Below are 18,942 nucleotides of genomic sequence, written 5' to 3' on the forward strand. Positions count from 1 at the left end.
AGGCGGGGCCGCCGCGGAGGCGCGAGCTGGCCGATTGCGGCCTGACTCGGCTGCGGGCTGTCTCCGGAGCGGCTGGGAGGTTCGAGCTCTGTGCGCGCGGTGGGCCGGCGGGCGGGGAGGCGGGGGCTGCGGGCGTGGGCACCGCGCACGCGTAGGGAGCGGCTCCCGGATGCCGCGCGTCTGCAGGAGAGCGGCCTCGCGCGGCTCCGCGGCAGGTGTGCCGGGGCATCCCTGTCACGTGACCGAAGAGGCCGGGGAGCCGGGCGCGGGCGGGGGACAGGGTCGTGCAGCCCAATCCTCCAGGCTGGAGGGCGGGGACGAGGCCAAAAAGCCGTGACTCTCAAGGGTCTGGCCTCGGGAGGCCCTAGGAGGGTGTTGGGCACCCCAGAAATTAGGGGAAATTGGGGAAGATACCCACCCTTTTATTACCATGTCAGTAAGGAGTCCGGCGCCCCTGGGAAGTAAGGTCCTGAGGAAGATGGAGGGGTTCGGGACTCCTGCAGGGAGCCCAGATCCGAGCTAGAAACGATGCAGTCGGGGCAGTTGACGTCAGAGGTCTTTGGGTTCTGGCTGCACCCTAAATCGCAGTAAGCGCACGGGCAAGCCCTTGCCTCTCTCTAGGCCCCCAGTTCCTGGCTCCCGTCCCCCGGCCTCGAGGGGCCTACCATGGTCCGAGGCCTCACCCCTGTGGTCTGCCGTAGGATGGGCCTCTCTGCCGCCGCCCCGCTGTGGGGCGCCCCGGGGCTGCTCCTGACCATCGCCCTGCTCCTGGCGCTCTCCCTGCACCCTGCCCAGACCTGGGCGCCGGTGCATCGGGACTACTGCGTCCTGGGCGCCGGGCCCGCGGGCCTGCAGATGGCCTACTTCTTGCAAAGGGCAGGCAGAGACTACATGGTGTTTGAACGCGCCCCGGGGCCAGGCAGCTTCTTCATGCGCTACCCCCGGCACCGCAAGCTCATCAGCATCAACAAGCGGTACACCGGCAAGACCAATGCCGAGTTCAACCTGCGCCACGACTGGAACTCTCTGCTCAGCCACGACCCCCGACTGCTCTTCAGACACTACTCTGACGCTTACTATCCCGACGCCAGCGACATGGTGCGCTACCTGAGCGACTTTGCAGAGCGGCTGGGGCTTCATGTGCTGTATAACACAACCATTGCCCACGTCACTCTGAACAAGGATCGCAGGGCCTGGAATGGCCATTACTTCATCCTGACCGACCACCGGGGCCAGGCATACCAGTGTAGGTAAGGAACCTGGCTGCGGAGCTCACCTGCCGAAGCCGGGGCCTTTCTGGGAGGAAGAAAACCCATTGGTTGGCCCATATGCGTGGGAGAAATGGGAGGGAAAGGGCATTTCAGCCCGTCTTTGGTGGTGGGTTAGTCGCTAAGTCATGTCTGACTCTTGCGACCCCATGGACTGTAGACCACCAGGCTCCTCTGTCCATGGGATTCTCCAGGCAAGAATACTGGAGTGGGTTGCCATTTCCTTCTCCACGGGATCTTCCTGACCCAGGGATCAAACCTGGGTCTTCTGCATTGCAGGTGCATTCTTTACAGACTGAGTCAACCGGAAAGCCCCCTCCCCATCTTTGCTCCCACTGAAATCCAGTACACAGAGGTTCAGTTCATCCATCATTTCCCAGGTGTTTCCTAGAAATGTGTGTACCCAAAGATATTTGAAAATTCTGACCATTTCTTTCCTCCAGGATTTTTCAGTCTTAAATATTTTCACATTCACTGAAGGGCTCCAACATTGGGTAAAGTATTCAGCATTATCTGAGCTTATGCACCTACAAAACCCTTTTTGTAGCATTTCTCCTAGAACTTGTGTTCCCCAAAATCCATTCTGAGAAATGCTGGCAAGTGTCCAGTAAGTGTTAGCCGGGCTCAGTAGGATTTCAGAATTGAATGAGAGCCAGGCACAACAGGCAGTGCTGCCAGCATTCAGCTTCAGCTTGCTTTGGCTTGGGAGAAAGCTTAATATTGTGTAGACAACCCCAACTCAGAGTTACACATTCTACCGTGCTTGTTTAATCCTCACAAGGACCCTGTGAAGGAGGTTCACTGATCCCCATTTTATGAATGACAAACTGAGGCTCAAAGAAGTTAAGTCACTGGTGTTCTGTCACACAGCTAATAAGTAGCAGCTGCCACTTGACTGCACTTGTCTTTCTGACTTTGAAGCCTGTGTTCTTAACGCCCCACCAGACTGACTCCCCCTTTCTGGTTGTCAGCCTAGCACCTGGCCCCAGGCAGGTGCTCCATCACAGTTGATCTTCTCAAGCCTTTTGCCCGAGGCCCAGCCTTATTCCTTGTTACAGCTTAGGGAGTGGGGTCAGTTTGGACCCTCGCATCTTAGGACTTTGAAATGCTACAGTATAGGGGAGTCAGTTGTAAGCCAGTGGACAGCTCAGGAAACAAGGGGGGATGGGGGCTGCCCAGGCCCTTTCTCCAGACCACCTGTTCCTGTTTTTGAAACTATCTTGTTATCCACTCTTTCCTCTGCAGGCCGGCAGGGTCCAGCTCCTGGCTTGCCCACCACAAGATTGTAATCCCCATCAGCAGAAAGAGCAGGACTCTGAAATTAGGCTGGGCTGTGGTCAGAGACTAGCTCTGCTATCTGAGGAGCTATGGAGGCCATGGGCCCACTGGGAGCCGGCATTCCTCACCTGTAATACAGGCCAAATAATACCGACGCAGACCTGCTTTGAGCAGTGAGATGAGTCAGAAAGTACTTAGTACAGGGACTCGTACAGAATCACTGCTCAGCAGATTCTACATCTGCCAGGGAAGTAAGAAAGGGGAAAGCAGAGTATCTGGTTTCATTTTCATGGTGGTACTTGGTATGGCTGCTGTGTTCAAAATTAAGTGAATTATTGTTCCTTATGGTGTCACCCTCTCTAGAGTCAGAAAGTAAAACTGATTCTCACGTTTGGTATAATCCCAGAAAGGTGAAAAGCAAACTATACCCAATGGGTCATTCAGTGAGGGGGCTGAGGTAAAGTGTCAGATACGCTGGGACAGGTCAGGAAGTAGGCAGAAGAATGAATGACCTGCTTTCCTTTAGGACCTAGCAGCCTGGGTGGGGCTGGCGAGCCAGGTGGCAGGTCCAAAGAGGGATTTTTTACTTAGTGGTCTCATAGTTGAGAGGCTAAGCCACCCTCCCTCTGTCCCCCACCTGCAGCGTCCTTCTCGTGGCCACCGGCTTGCCGGTGCCCAACCAGGTGGACTTCCCTGGCTCCGAATATGTGGATGGTTATGAGTCTGTGTCCGTGGATCCCAAGGACTTCGTGGGTCAGAATGTGCTGATCCTGGGCCGGGGGAACTCGGCCTTTGAGACAGCAGAGAACATCTTCAGTGTCACCAACTTTATCCACATGCTGAGCCGCTCCCGGGTCCGGCTCTCCTGGGCCACCCACTACGTCGGAGACCTCAGGTATGCTGAGAGGTGTCGTGTGTGCCGCCCTGGCCCCCGCCTGACTAAGCCCCCCTGCCCCCAAGTCTCCCTCACCTCGCACAGACCCTTCTCTCTCTCTCCTGACCTTCCCTTGGGGCCCCAGGGCCATCAACAATGGCCTGCTGGACACCTACCAGCTCAAGTCCTTGGACGGGTTGCTCGAGTCCGACCTGACAGACTTGGCCATCGTGAAAGACCACCAGGGCAAGTTCCACATCACTCTGAAGCTCTTCATGGAGGCAGGCAATCAGAGTTCCGACGCCATCCCCCTCCCCCAGGACGACAATGACAACTTTGCCATGCGCGTGGCCTATGACCGGGTCATCCGCTGCCTGGGCTGGAAGTTTGACTTCTCCATTTTCAGCAAGTGAGTCCAAATGGAGGGGAGGAACTCCAAATGGAGGGGAGGAACTCGATCTCTCAGCAGAGCCGTCTGGTCCAGGCCCTGGGTGGACACGGAGACACCAGAGGGCCTGAACCGATCTTCCTGTCCTGTCAAATCACACAGGGACCCAAGCCCAGACGCCAGTCAGGCTTGAGTCCTGGGTATGTCCCTGCCCCACCACATCTTTACCCTGAAGGTCAGTTATTCTGTGTGTTCAATGGACATGATCATACCTGTCTTCTAGGGTTGGGGTGTGATTTAAACTAGCTCAGTGCCAGGCCTGTAAAAAGTGTTTCATGCACAGCAGTGATTTTAATTCACAGCCCTCTCCACTCACAGGTCACTCCGACTCTCTTCAGGGAGTGAACTCAGCAAGAAGTACCCCCTGGTCAGAGCCAGCTATGAATCCAAAGGGAGCCGGGGCCTCTTCATCCTGGGGACTGCCAGCCATTCAGTGGATTACCGGAAATCTGCTGGGGGTTTCATCCATGGATTCCGATACACAGGTGAGCCTGGCGGAGGGCTGCTGTCCCCAGACAGAACCATCCCTAGGGTTTGCAAACACATGCCTTATTCCCTTAGAGCAGTCTTAAAGGTATTGCTTATCAGCAGTTGATTGTCATAAATTCCCATCTGGGGCAGACAGCAGTGGGTTTTCATGGTCTGAGGATATGTCTAGAGCAGGGGTTCCCAACCCCTGGGCTATGGACCGGAACCAGGCCGCACGGCAGGAGGTGAGTGGCTGGTGAGCAAGCAAAGTTTCATGTATATTTATAGGAGCTCTCCATCGCTCACAGTGCTGCCTGAGCTCCGCCTTCTGTCGGATCAGTGGTGGCATTAGATTCTCATAGGAGTGCAAACCCTACTGTGAACTGTGAGTGCGAGGGATCTAGGTTGTGTGCTTCTTATAAGAATCATCCCCAAACCACCCACCCCGCCCTGAGGCTATAGAAAAATTGTCTTCCACAAGACCAGTCCCTGGTGCCAAAAAGGCTGGGGACCACTGGTCTAGAGAAGTCCCAGATAAGGTGTAACCTGGGGGTGCATGCTCCATGTGTCAGCCCTGTGTGGGTGAAGTACCTACATTGGCAGTAATGCTGAGCTTGGGGACAGCTCACCTTGGGGAACAGCTGGGTGGTCTCAGACTGTGAGGCTCCCTAAGCTCCCTAAGCCTGTTGGCCCTCCCCTGACATCGGAGAGGTAAATGAGGTGGACTTTCTTCCCCGTGGGGCCATGGTAAGGACTAAATAAGGTAATTCCTGGAGGCAGTGCACCTGGGAAGCATTATGTACACATAAACTTTGGGTACCAACAAATTTCATTAAAAATGGCACCTAGATTATATCAGCTCTTTTTTTAAAACTCTTGGTATCAACGGTGCCAGTTTTCTGCACTCTGGGTAGCCCACTGGATGGGTGCTTTATCGCATGACAAGTGCTAACATGGGCCAGTTAATTTGACCATAAAAACACCATAAGTGTCCTTCTTCCTGATGTTTCTGCATCTGATTTGATGCCTCACTTGCCTTGATGCTAGCTTCCACATTTCACTCTCCTTCCAGTTTGGCGTGGAAAGATAATCATGTTTCGCTGTTGATTTCCAGATGATATATTTTATACCCTGTGCATGCTGTCGGGGAAGAAAACCAAAGAGAGAGTGTTCGCTGTTTACCGAAATATTTGCAGACCGCAAACACACAGACACACACACACAGAATAGGAAGAGTGTCTCTCTCCAGCTGTGTTCCCAGCAGGAAACCCTCCTCACACTCTATGCACGTCACCCGCCCCATACCCGCTGTCCTGGCAGGTCCTGCCCCTTCTCTCTTGCCTCCCCATCCCCTGATCTTTCTCCAGGTCACTTTCCTCTTTTTTTTTTGACTGTGCTGGGTCTTCATTGCTGGTGGGCTTTTCTCTAGTTGCAGCAAGCAGGGGCTACTCCTCTAATTGCCGTGTGTGTCTTCTCATTGTGGTGGCTTGTCTTGTTGCCGAGCACAGACTCTAGGGTGCCTGGGCTTCAGTAGTTGTGGCTCCTGGGCTCTAGAGCACAGGCTCAATAGTTATAGCACACATGATTAGTTGTTCCGAGGCATGTGGGATCTTCCCAGACCAGGGATCAAACCTGTGCCTCCTGCATTGGCAGGTGGATTCTTTACCACTGACCCACCTGGGAAGCCCCACCTATCTCACATTCTTAATCCTCCCAACAGCCCCGTAAGACAGATCTTGTTATTTCAGTTCCCTTTTTCATAGAAGGAAATGGGGGCACAGAGAACCTAAGTCACTTACCCGAAGTCACCAAGCCAATGGAAAGCAGAGGTGGCATTTGAATCCACACCTGTGTGACTCAAAGGCTCCCAGCTAACCACTGAGTTTCAGGCAAATGGGAAACACTTCTGGGTGGACAGGCCACTGAGATCTGTGGTCCCTATTCCTGGCTGAGGACCCGCCTAGGGGGAGGGGCAGTGCAGCTGTACACGGTACATCCTGCCCGACCTTGCTCATCATTCAGCTGAGAAACAGCTTGTCCCAAGGGAGACAAGTAGAAAACAGCAAGGCAGAGGAAAGCCACAGAATACAAGAGATGGTAGCTGTGAAAGGTAGGGCCTGCTGGGAGCCCTGCCCCTCCCTTCCCCCATCGCTCCATCCCAGGCTCGCTTGCCTGACTTGGGGCCTTTTTGTCTCTCCTGACTGGTCTTCCTGCCACTGGTCTCTCTGGCTTCCCATCCAGCCACTCTGATGCCCACCAGAACACTGTTATTTGAACAAAAAACCTTCCAGGGGCTCCCCAGCCAGGTCCTCGGTATGGTGTCCAGAGCTTCATACAGGCCAGCACCAGCTCACTTGCCCAGCCTGGCCCTCGCCTCCTTTTCAGAATGCGCCCATTTCTCTCAAGGTTTTATGTCTTTGCACCTGTGCTCCTTTGCTCAGGTCCCCTACCCCATTCCCCTAGCCGTGTACTCACTCAGCCTTTCACAAAACTCAGCCTAACCTTGTTTCCTCCAGAGAACCAGGTTTCTGTCTGTCTCATGAGGCGAACATCCTTTCCTGTGACCGCTGGCAGACCGAGCCTCTTGTCACGTGAATTGTCTGTGTCTTTGCCACTATTGGATTTGAGTGTTGTGTTGATTCATTTTGAGGAGGCAGGAAGTTGTGTGGGGTGTCCCAGTGTCACAGCTGTGTAAGGGCAGTCCCAGGTCCACAGATAATGTTTCCTGTTGTTGGAAATAACTGTTTCTTCTCTATCCTTCCAGAAATAGACAAAGTATCTCAAAGTAGAACTGAGATTGGATTTTGGCTGTGACGGAGAGGGAGCCATCAAAAGGTTCTCCATCTGGGAGTCCCTGACAGATGTGGGGGCTGTGGGGAGAGGAGGGGTTGCAGAGAAAGGCTCTGGGCCTGGTGTGGACATGTCACATGTGAGGTGACAGTGGCAGGACTTTCACATGCAGGCGGCCTGAAGCAGAAACAGGCAGTCTTCCCCTCCAGCCCTTCTCAGAAAACCTGTACGACCCTCCTCTAAAGGCATCTTCTCAGAGCCATGCACATGAGTATGTCCCGAGTGCAGAGCTGATGGGGACGCTGCATCCTCCCAGAGGTGAAAGATAATATCTTAAGGGCAGCTTGCCATTCTCCCTCCGGCCATTTCAGTGCGTGCCGTCCACCGGCTGCTGGAGCAGCGCCACCACGGTGTGGCCTGGCCCTCCACTGAGCACCCCATCACACACCTGGCCAGTGCCATCATCCGGCGCATCAACGAGGCCTCTGGGCTCTACCAGATGTTCAGTGTGCTGGCCGACGTGGTCCTGCTAAAGGAGTGAGTCTTCCTCCCTATCTCCTGCCCTCATCCCCACCAGCCTACCCCCCGACCCCGTCTTGCTCTTCGTTTCCTATTGCATGTGTGGAACAGCCCAGTGGTTCCTTCCTAAGATGGAGAAGGCTGGGGACTGGGGTGGCAGAGAGGGAGGGGACTTGGCTCTTCTGGGGAAAATCAACACCACAATCTCCACTGACAGACAGACAGACAGACATGGGTATGACGGCAGCTTTGCCACTTTCCACCAGTGGGATCTGGGGCAAGTTAGTTAGCCTCTCTGAGCCTTTCTCTCATCTGCAAAATGGAGCTAATAGCATCGACCTTGCAGGGCTGTAGGAAGGAGTAAAGGTAACTGGTGGAAAGCATCTGGCAGTAAACACAGAAGCAGTGGCCTGCAACCATGACAGGTGACCACCTGTGGGGATTTACGAGCTCCTTGGGCCAGCCTTATCAATGAAACGATAAGCAGTGGATCACAGAGGTCACTGCCTTAGAAGGAAACCATCATGAGCAGGGAAGGGAGCAGGGCTGGGGTGGGGGCAGGGGAGTGCATGTTCTGAAAGGACAGGTGGCAGGTGAGAAGCCACAGAAGGAACAGCCTGGTCCAAAGCCCGTGGGCGCAGCAGCACACCAGGTTGAGGGACATGCAGGAAACTCAGGTGCTTGGAGCAGAACCTCCCTCATCACCCTTGACTCCTGTCTCTCACACCCATTCACCACACTCACACCACCCACTCTACCTTCCAACTGTGTTTAGAGCCTGCCTGCCTCTCAGTAGCCCCACCGCTGCCACCTTAGTCTGGACCCCGAGAGCATACCCCTCCTGCACCGATACAGCAGCCCCTCGCCTTGGCCCCGGTGGTCTGCTCTCAACATGCTGGCCAGAATGGTTCTTTTAAAACTTGAGTCACTTGGAATTCACCCTTTTCAATACCCTCTGAGGGCCCTCAACCCCCCTTCCCGGGCCTGGAGACTTTGCCATGGTGGCACACATGGCCTGCCTTGATCTGCCCCTTGCCGTCGGCTCCACTGGGGCCCCACAGGCCTCCTTCCTGTCTCTGGAACACGCCGAGGCCTTCAGTCCCTCGTAGGGTTTCTCTGTCACTGTCTCAGCCTGGCTTACCCTTTCCCCCGATACCCATTCAGGTTCCTCCAGGCTTTCTGACACCTGTAGGTCTAGGCTCTAGTATTATTCAGGTGAGATGCTCGGATCTGATTAGAGTCTGTATGCTGTCTGATGGCTGCTTCTAGGAAGGCGAGGTGGCGGGCGCGCACCACACACATGCACACACCCCCTCGTCACCTCTGCCGAAGGACCCAGGGTCTCACCCCCATCGTGTGCCCCTGTCCCCAGGAACGCCACCATCTTTGAGTATCTGGAGGAGTTCCCCATGCAGATGCTGGCGCAGCTGGAGACAATCACGGGAAGGAGGGCGAGGCACGGGCTGTTCGTCATCAACATGGAGTATGGCCGGAACTACTCTGGGCCCGACAAGGACGTCTTCTTTTCTGACCGCTCTGTTGGGCACATGGAAGACGCCTGGCTGTCCAACTTCCTCCATCCTGTCATCTACTACTATAGGCACCTCCCCACCGGTGAGCTGGGGCCCTCCTCAGACCCCAGCACCATCGGGCCTTCATGCGGTACCCTCAGCTGATGAAAGGGGGAACACCGGGGGCCCTGCCCAGAGCCTCAGTGGAGCAAGCGGTCTATGAATGATAAATGCTGTTCCCAGATTCTGGCCCACAGCAGGCCACACTTGGAGTGCTGTGGTCGCCTCCAGTAGTAAGAGGGGCAGTGTCATCGCTGTGTCCAGAGAAGGCTGGCCTTGCAGTGAGGCGGGGGACAGAGGGTGGTCTGGAGACTGACTCTAGGAGGAACAGCGAAGGGACAGGAGCGGGTCAGCACAGGAAGGAAGCAGGAGAGCTGGGCGCTATTCCCAGGGTCATCCTTCCCTCGCTGTGACCTTATACCATTACGTAACCCCTCTGAGCCTCAGCTTGCTCATGTGTGAAATGGGGTGGCAGTGATACCTTCCGTGTAAGAGGAGAATGGACAAGATAACACAGAATGCCAGCACAGTGCCCTATACAGACTGGTTACCGACAGATGGCCAACCTAGGGAACACGACTCCTGCCTTTGAACTTGACATGTCACCTGGAAGAGGATGATCTAAAATTAGGGGTCGCTCCAGAGGGCAGAGGTAGTGTCAGCGGGTAGAAGTGACAGGAACCCGGGTTCACACTCGTAAGCAGCAGCTCATCCTGACAGCTGCTGAGGCTGGGACAGGCCCCTTTGCAGTTTCCTGGTACGGGAATGGTCATGGCTGGGTGCCCTGTGATGGGGACACACACCAGATAGGAAACTGGACTAGAGGGGCCCTAAGACCCCTTGGAGGCAGGACCCAGAGTCCACTCACAGAAAGACCAGTTTCAAAGCAGCCGCAGCAGACTTCAGTCCATGCAAGTCTTAGAAGCAAACCAAGTTCAAGAGACTGGTCTCAGCTCCTCCCCCCGACAGCACAGGAGTGAGTCTGGCCTAGTCCCTCTCCTTCACATCAGCCTTTCAGACATTTGGAAGGACAGCTGAACCGGCTGCCCAGAGAGGTGTCAGGAAGGCCGAGCAGAAGAGGATGGGGGGGCAGCACCCGGGCTGCAGCTCTGGGAAGGACTCTGATGTGGTGCCCTCTCCTCCCCACAGAGCAGGAGGTGAGGTTCCGCCCAGCGGGCTGGCCGCTCCCACGGCCCTCGGCCCTCCACCACGTGGTGGAGGACTTCCTGACGGACTGGACAGCCCCGGTGGGGCACATCCTGCCTCTGAGGCGCTTCCTGGAGAACTGTTTGGATACCGATCTGCGAGGCTTCTATGCAGGTAGGTTAGGTTCCCAGGAGGACAGAGGGGCTGAGCTGGAGTGTGAAGACGACCAGGTAGATCGGCGCCCTGTGCAACTTTCAGACACACGTCTGGAAACCCACGCCCGAGACGGGAGGCCTCGATGTTCACAGAAAGCCCTCCCTGTATGGCACACCTGCGCACACTAGCGCTTCCCAGGTAGCACTAGCGGTAAAGAGCCCACCTGCCTATGCAGGAGATATAAAAGACGCGGGTTCGATCCCTGGGTCTGGAAGATCTCCTGGAGAAGGAAATGGCAACCCACTCCCATATTCTCACCTGGAAAATTTCATGCTCAGAGGAGCCTGGCGGGCTGCAGTCCATGGGGTCACAAAGAGTTGGACACGGCTGAAGCGACTTAGCGTGCATGCATGCAGACACTGAGTAAAATGTCTTCTTTAAAGAACTTACAGGAAAATATGGGACCCACCCCCCAGAAGCCAGACACTAAGAAAAGCACAGAACACATACCGGAGAAGGTGATACCTGCTGGCCATCGGGGGTCTAGAGCCTGCATAACTAACCAGCACATGGGGATGGAAAGGCGAGGCTGGAGCGGGGTAGGAGGTCTGTATCTGCGTACTTAGTCGCTCGCTCATGTCTGACTCTTCTATGACCCCATGGACTGTAGCCCACCAGGCTCCTCTGTCCATGGGATTTTCCAGGCAAGAATACTGGAGTAAGCTGCCATTTCCTTATCCAGGGGATCTTCCCAACCCAGGTATCAAACCCGCGTCTCCTGTGTCTCCTGCATTGGCAGGCGGGTTCTTTACCACTAGCACCCTAAGGGAAGCCCTAAGAGGTCTGTACAGAAAACAAATAAAGCCCGGGTCTTAGTGGGTAAGCTAGGAGCCAGAAAGCACTCCCAGGAGAGACAGAGGAGATGCAGGATTTTTGGCTCTGTGTAGTGCAGGGAGAAAAACCTCCCTTGAGAATTTCCATCCACTAGGCCTCATTTGTATGAGTTTGGGGCCAAAGTTCACACTGTCATCTTGGTGCAGAAATTACAGGCATCAGTGCAAGTCTTCTGTGAGGAAACAGACTTTAAAGCCAGACCTTGAAGAATTCCCACAGATAAAAGTTCTCTGGAACATGAACTCCCAAGCAGAAACCACTAACACACAGGAACTCAAATGACCATGCGAGTCAATAAAACAACAGTGTTGGATCAAACCTACAGGGAATATATGAATTGGAGTGGTCAGAGAGAAAATGTAAAGTATGTATAGACTCTGAATAAATAAAAAAGGGATTACTAAAAACAGAATGAAAGGATGTTGAATGGGCAATTTTGAGAAAGGTCCAAGTAGAACTTCTGGAAATAAAAGTATCAATTTGTAATTAGAAACTCAGTGTCAAGGTTAGTAGCACATTAGACATAGATGAAGGGAAAATTGGTGAACTGGAAGACAGCTCTGATAGTCGAACCCAAAGAGGGACTTGGGAAGAGAAGTTTCATGATTCAGAGGCAGAACTGACCGAAACAAGCCAGATTCTTGTCTTTTTTTTTTTTTTTAACTCTCCAAATTACTAGGATAGCCACTTTTTTTTTTCTGTTTAGCAAATATCTGTTGAAATAGTGGTTGCATATCCGGCACTATTTGTATCAGACCAGGTTAGAGATGATTAGTCCTTGGCCTACAGGTCAGAGAGCAAGAGTCCTTCAGCTCACCTTGAAATAAAAAATGTATGTACCAAGGGAGATGGCCTAAAACAGTACTTGAAGTTAACAGTCTAAACATATATAGACGCTACAGCAGGGGTAATTCAGAGAGCAGAGCTAAAGCAGCTTTGAAGTACTAGCATCCTGCAGACATCAGCTCTGACTGTATGCTTCCATAGGAAATTGTGCATTGAAGGTCTAGAGACCTCAACTGCAAAATGCCTATTTCTTGAGGTTTCAGGAGTACAGAGATGCTGGTACCTTTTAGGGGGTGTATTCTGGCCCTGAGTCATGGGTCCCACCAGTCCATCACCACAGGCCCTTTGAGTCTCCTGGCTCCTACCTCTTAGATATACTCAACAGTACAAGTCACCAGGTGTCACTGCCTTGAACTTGCAAGACTCCTCCCCCAAAGGGCTAGCTAGCAGAGGTGGGCTTCCCCTCCATCCCTTTAACACATGTGCAGCTGCTAGTTCTGGCCCCAGATCTGCTGGGCTTCTCTGCCCCCTGTCCCTGCAGAAGGGGTGACGTATGTCATTGGAGGGGTTGCTTGCCAAAAGGCTGCCTCACTGGCCCCACTCCATCCTCTCCCATGTCTGCTGTCTTCCCTGTTCAGAGAGGGTGGTTGTGGCCCATTCTGCCAAGGGCCCTCTGTACTGGAAGTCAGAGAGAAGGTGGGAAATACTGTTCCTGTAGCACTTCCAGCCTGATCACTCGTGTGAGCCTTATAGCACCCTTTATAATGTGCCTGTTTACCAAGACAGGAGGTCAGGATGGTTCTCTGACACACTATCTTCCCATCCTGTCTCTAAAGCCCGCAGAAGCCTGAGCCCACATCTGTTTAATCCTTTGCTTTTTTTTTTAATTTAAAAAAAAATTTTATTTATTTTTGACTGCACTGGGTCTTTGCTGTGCATTGGCTTCTCATTGTGGGAGCTTCGTTTGTCACAGAGCACAGGCTCTAGGCACCCGGGTTTCAGTAGATCCCAGCCCCCAGGGTGGCTCCTGGAACAGAAGATCAAGGGGCTGCTCCTGAGTAGGTGAGCTCCCCCCTCCCCCGCCAGTGGCGCCACACACAGCAGCATGCAGGCCCCTATCTCTGGATGCTGGGCCATCTCTTTGGTTTGCTTTCCTTTGGAGCTTTTCCCCCCATAATGTCAAGGCGGCTCCTAGTCTTAGAACTTCAGGGAAGGATGGGGTCCACGGCTACCCAGGTTCAGACATGAGATACCAAGAACAGTCGGCCCCCAGGCTCAGGGGCTGGAGGGAAGCAGTGAGGCCACTGGGGCATCAGCAGCCCCTCCCCTTGCACCTGGCCCCATAGCCCTCAGCCCATCTCCTTTTACTTTTGTGCAGAGTCCTGTTTCCTGTTCGCCCTAACACACCAGAAGCTCCCGCCCTTTTGCCAGCAGGGCTACCTGAGAACGCAGGGTCTCGTGGGAACTGAGAGCCTCCGTCAGCATGGCGTGGAGAGCGGGCTCCTGTGGGACTCTGCCATCATGGGCCAGCGCCAGGGGGCCAGCGAGCAGCAGCCTGGCAACCACAGGCCAGGAGGGCACCCTCTGGCTCCAGGGCCTCCGGTCTCACCTTTCAACAGCAACAAGGAGGAGCTCTGATGGGCGGCTGCTCCCACTAGGGTCACAGTCAGCCTTCCTCTTCCCCGCAGTTTCATGCTCCCACGTGATTGCCAAAGACCCCCCTCAGATCATCGCGGTGACTGCACCAAAGCCACACGGAGGGCACAGACGGGCTGAAGGGCGGCCACACAGTGGTCTTCCCCTCCTGTTTGGTTCAGGGATTTCTGGGAAGAGGAGTCCAGGGACAGCATCTTCTGCCAGATGGAAGGGAGCCGCGTTCCACGCCAGACTTGTCTGCAAGCCAGCCACCACGAGCACCAGGCTGGCCTCAGCTCCATCCCCATCAAGTGCCCAGTGTTCCTCTTCCGAAGGCCCTAGATTCCGCCTACCCGTGGAGCGTTTCACAAGTGCAATCCACCCTCATCTTCATACGGGTTGTAGCAGGCACTTTAAGACAAAGGCTCTAAGGTCCTCCGCCAAGTGGGGCAGGTGGGGCTGTTACCCCCTGATGGAAACACCAGCTAAGGAAGGTCAGGTGATCCCAGGGGTCCCAGCCAGGAGTCTAGGAAGCCCTAAGGCCCGCCCTGCTTCACCATACTGCCTCTCCCCGCCCCATCTCTGCTTTCAGAATCCCAGTTGGGACAGAGAGAGGACAGCTCCCAGCAGGCCGTCTTATCTACGCGGGTCTCTGCCAAGCTGCTCTCTCCCCAGGACCGCCCTCCCTGACTTGCCTTCCCGCTCTGTGTTCTCTCTCTCATCCTACTCCCCTGCCCTTTGGCATTCCGAACAGCGCCTCCTCGCCTCTGCCCTGCCAGATCAGGTTTTGTGAAATGATCCCCGTGCTGGCTATCAGTGGGGATTCTCTTGGAGGGGATTCACCCCACTGTTCCATACAGAGCCCAGCTCAGCATGGGCAAGAAATCATCTATAAATGAGTTTGTAAGATAACGATGATGAATGTAGTTTCTGGTTCCCTGAGCTGTTCTGGCTTTTTTATTGTCCCTCCTCACCAGGAATCTGTCCCTTCTTACTCTCTCATCAGGTATTTGAGTCCCATTGATGAGTAAGCCATGGGAAAGCATTTGTACAGAAAATAATCATGGTGGTTTCCTCAAAAGCCCGGGATCACAGGTGATAGCTTTCTCACTGGTTCTTACCAGTAAGTCCTTCATGTGTCCACTGAGAATGGTAGGGACACAAGCTTTCCGGATCCACTGCCCTTTACTTGGAACAGCTTCTTCATGATGGCCAGGTCCAAAATCCCTTACCCCCAGCACCACTGTCTGTGCTCCAGGTGTTTGCAGTCAGAACAGTGAGACTCCAAAAGCCTGAGCCTGTCAGGGAGGAGGTGTTTACCCCATGGCAAGACGTGGCATAGTTTACAGAGAGCTGAAACTTCTCAGTGAAGGGTCTCTCCCTAATCCCAGGCTGTTGAATTTGCTGTATTTCATACTGTTTACAGGTAAACCAAAATTGGGTCCCATTAGTCCACCCTTCCTTTTCCTAAACTTTTTTAAAAAAATAAATCTTTTGGGATTTCTAGTGGTCCAGTGGTTAAGACTCCACACTTCCAATGCAGGAGGTGTGAGGGTTCAATCCCTGGTTGGGGAACTAAGATCCTACATGCCTCTTGGCATGGCCGAAAAATAAAATTTAAAAAACAAAAAAAAACAAGTATGAAAATAAATAATTAGGACTGTACCCATATTATCAAATCCTGTTACACACATCTTGCCTACCCAGTTACTAAAGGCTGGCTGAGCCCCCAGTTCGAGGTGCTGTAACGAATAGTTGACTGACGCCTAAGTATGTGACATCTGCTACTCTTCCTGTCATGTGCCAAGTTCTTAATTCCATCAAAATATCACCAGCCTTATTTGTGTTTAATAAGACATGGTTCAGCTCTTACTCAGCCAATGAGACACACATTCCCTGGTATTTTTCCTGTAAATTAATAGTTGGCTTCAGAGAACTACTTTTTCCTATGAAGATCATTGCTGCATTGGCTGGAGTCCTGTCTACATCTTGCTTTCTTCTAGCAACCCAGCCTCCGGGGCCTTTTTTGTAAATCCTTGCCCCTGAGTGCCCATTGCCTTAGGCCTGGCATCTTTGCTGTCGGCTATCTTCCTCTTGTGTTGTATGGATTCATGTGTCCTACTTCATTGCCTCAGTTTCTTTCCTTGTCAAGTTTAGACAGCCATCTAGCAGATCTTGTTGTTTCCAGCCAGATCAAGTCCTTCTCCTAGCTAAGGCCTGACTTCATCCATTCATTCTTTTTGAAAATATTATAAAGTTACACATGCAAAACAGACAAATCAGTGAAACAATAGGCCAGAAGTAGAGCCTGTTCTAAGATGGAGGTGTTTTTTAAAGAGAATCACAAACCAGTGGAAAAGATGGTACAGGATTGTGCAATAAGTGATGTTAGACTGGAACTTTCCTGGTGGTCCAGTGGTTAAGACTGAGTTCCCATTGCAGGGGGTACAGGTTCAATCCCTGCTCAGGGAACTAAGATCCCACATGCCCTGGGCATGGCCAAAATTAAGTAAATAAAAATGATGTTGGACCAATGGATTACTAACTTGGGAAAGAAAATCAATCTCCTTTAGACCCCTATTTCATATTATACTTCAACATTAATTTCAGGTTAATTTTTCAAAGCCATATAGAAACTAGAGGTGAAAAGGAGGTACTACAATAAAAGAAAAGACTTTTCCAAGTTTAGAACCAATAGAGTAATTCCCCAGGGGAAAAGGTTTAACATTTCTAGGTACAACCATCCTGCCTGACTAATATGCCTATTTTAAAGAAAATGATTATTAAAAGGCAAAAAGCATGGGCAAAAATAATTACGGCAGAAAACAACATACATAAAAATAAATAATGAGCAAATTATCTTTTATATTAAGAACAATGAAATGAGAAAAATGGAGAATAGTTACGTAAACTATGGCACATTCAGCCCATGAATATTAAACAGCCCTCAAAAACTCTAAAAAGTGGTAAAAGACTACATAATATTGATACAAGTACATCTGTGACAAAATTAAGTGAAAAGAATCAGAATATGAAAGTGTAGTTCCAACTGCTTGTAACTATAAAAATAGAAAAATCATATACAAGGGAAACTGTGGAGGTATTAGGTTTGCAGAGTTTTTTTTTTTTTCCTTTTTCCTCTTTTGCCCAAATTTGGGTTTATACTCCATGGTGAAATAAATTCATTTATTTTTAAAAATCGTCTCTGTTTCTAAACTGTGAAGTTGCTGGGGCAGGAGGGGCTGGGAGCCCTTGGCAGGGCATGTACTCTGCCCCGTGGTCCAGATGGTGCCACGGGTGTCATCTGTTGGCCGCAGTTGAGAAGACACTGCATCAGTGTTGGAGGAGAAAATGTGCTCTGTCTAGGGAAGGGAACTTTAAAAGTGGTGTGTGCTCCTCTCCTAGACTCTTAGGACCGATAGGCCCAGATGGACAACACCAGTCTCTGGAAGAATCTTCCCTCCCAAGTGACAAGAAAATGAATGTAATCTCAGGGTTAATATGAGCCCCAAATTTCTTTTGTGTGACAAAAATGGGGTGTCCCTAAAGCCTTCCTGGAAATCAACTCACCAAGAAATGAATTTGTCTGCTAAGCTCATCATAACACCTAATCATTCACTGAGTATTTACTATATGCCCAGAACTGGTGTGGTGATTTTAAAGGTATGTCCACAAATTCTTGGATACTTCTCCCCCAAAGAGGTAGAGCTTAACCCCTTCTGTTGGGTGTGGGTTGGACTTTGTGATTCATTTCCAGCAAATAAAATGCAGCAGAAGTGACAAGATGTCATTCAAGATTAGGGTATAAAAAAGACTGTGGCATTTATCTACCAAGAAGCTGCTTTCTGTCTGTCTCTAGGAGTCCCTTGCTCTGGGAGAGGCCACCTGTCATGTTGAATTTGAAAGGACATCCAGTGTGGAGCGGCCCATGCGGCAAGGAACCAAGCTCTGCCCACAGCCATACGAGTGAGCCTGGAAGCACACTCTATCCCAGTCCTACCTTTGGTTGACCTCAGCTCTGGCCAGCAACTCACACACAGCCTCATGAGAGACCCTGAACCAGAACCACCCAGCCAGAATCAGGAAGTAACACATGCATGAAATAGCTTGCTATATTAATTATCACCACAACCCTAAGAGGTACTAGATGTCACTCTTCCCATTTTACAGACAAGGAACCTGAGGCGAAAGCCCATTACACAGCAAGTCAGTGATGCGGTGTTTCAAAAATCCACCTCCTCTGAGCCATCCTCTAAATATTAAACCATTAAAGCAACCATCTCCTTATCACGGTCCCTATGGCAGAAAGTGAAGAGGAACTAAAAAGCCTCTTGATGAAAGTGAAAGAGGAGATTGAAAAAGTTGGCTTAAAGCTTAACATTCAGAAAACTAAGATCATGGCATCTGGTCCCATCACCTCATGGGAAATAGATGGGGAGACGGTGGAAACAGTGTCAGACTTTATTTTTTGGGGATCCAAAATCACTGCAGATGGTGATTGCAGCCATGAAATTAAAAGATGCTTACTCCTTGGAAGCAAAGTTATGACCAACCTATATAGCATATTAAAAAGCAGAGACATTACTTTGCCAACAAAGGTCTGTCTGGTCAAGGCTATGGTTTTTCCAGTGGTCATGTATGGATGTGAGAGTTGGACTGTGAAGAAAGCTGAGCACTGAAAAATTGATGCTTTTGAACTGTGGTGTTGGAGAAGACTCTTGAGAGTCCCTTGGACTGCAAGGAGATCCAACCAATCCATCCTAAAGGAGATCAGTCCTGGGTGTTCATTGGAAGGACTGATGCTGAAGCTGAAACTCCAATACTTTGGCCACCTCATGCAAAGAGTTGACTCATTGGAAAAGACCCTGATGCCGGGAGGGATTGGGGGCAGAAGGAGAAGGGGACGCCAGAGGGTGAGATGGCTGGATGGCATCACCGACTTGATGGGCATGAGTTTGAGTAAACTCCGGGAGTTGGTGATGGACAGGGAGGCCTGGAGTGCTGTGATTCATGGGTTTGCAAAGAGTCGGACACGACTGAGCAACTGAACTGGACTGAACTGATGAGATTCCTTCATGTGGACACTGGGTTATAAGACGTCAAGAGACC

The 18,942-nt window shown here is 51.8% G+C and overlaps 1 protein-coding gene and 1 long non-coding RNA gene across 3 annotated transcripts in view; one reads left to right on the forward strand and one right to left on the reverse strand.

The window, feature by feature from the left end:
- On the forward strand, nucleotides 1-17,032 carry FOXRED2 (FAD dependent oxidoreductase domain containing 2). 2 transcript variants are annotated; one of them, XM_070453953.1, is made up of 9 exons: nucleotides 1-79; nucleotides 702-1,250; nucleotides 3,190-3,441; nucleotides 3,566-3,829; nucleotides 4,187-4,353; nucleotides 7,498-7,663; nucleotides 9,018-9,259; nucleotides 10,366-10,536; nucleotides 13,577-17,032. In XM_070453953.1, the coding sequence occupies exons 2-9, from the start codon at nucleotides 703-705 to the stop codon at nucleotides 13,834-13,836; spliced, it is 2,070 nt and encodes a 689-aa protein (XP_070310054.1). In that variant the 5' UTR covers nucleotides 1-79; nucleotide 702; the 3' UTR covers nucleotides 13,837-17,032. The 2 variants fall into 2 exon arrangements, with proteins under 2 accessions (XP_070310054.1, XP_020747591.2); XM_020891932.2 differs by lacking the exon at nucleotides 1-79 and having other exon boundaries at nucleotides 106-1,250.
- The window catches only part of LOC110136330 (uncharacterized), a 21,797-nt gene continuing 6,987 nt past the window's right edge, over nucleotides 4,133-18,942 (reverse strand). Inside the window, exons 2-4 of the long non-coding RNA XR_011483021.1 lie at nucleotides 6,839-7,061; nucleotides 5,373-5,476; nucleotides 4,133-4,395 (exon numbers count right to left, since the gene is read on the reverse strand). This is a non-coding gene — a long non-coding RNA (uncharacterized lncRNA). The remainder of the gene's footprint in view (nucleotides 4,396-5,372; nucleotides 5,477-6,838; nucleotides 7,062-18,942) is intronic.

This window comes from Odocoileus virginianus, chromosome 23 (genome assembly GCF_023699985.2).
Source record: "Odocoileus virginianus isolate 20LAN1187 ecotype Illinois chromosome 23, Ovbor_1.2, whole genome shotgun sequence".
In the NCBI taxonomy this organism is placed as follows: domain Eukaryota; kingdom Metazoa; phylum Chordata; class Mammalia; order Artiodactyla; family Cervidae; genus Odocoileus; species Odocoileus virginianus.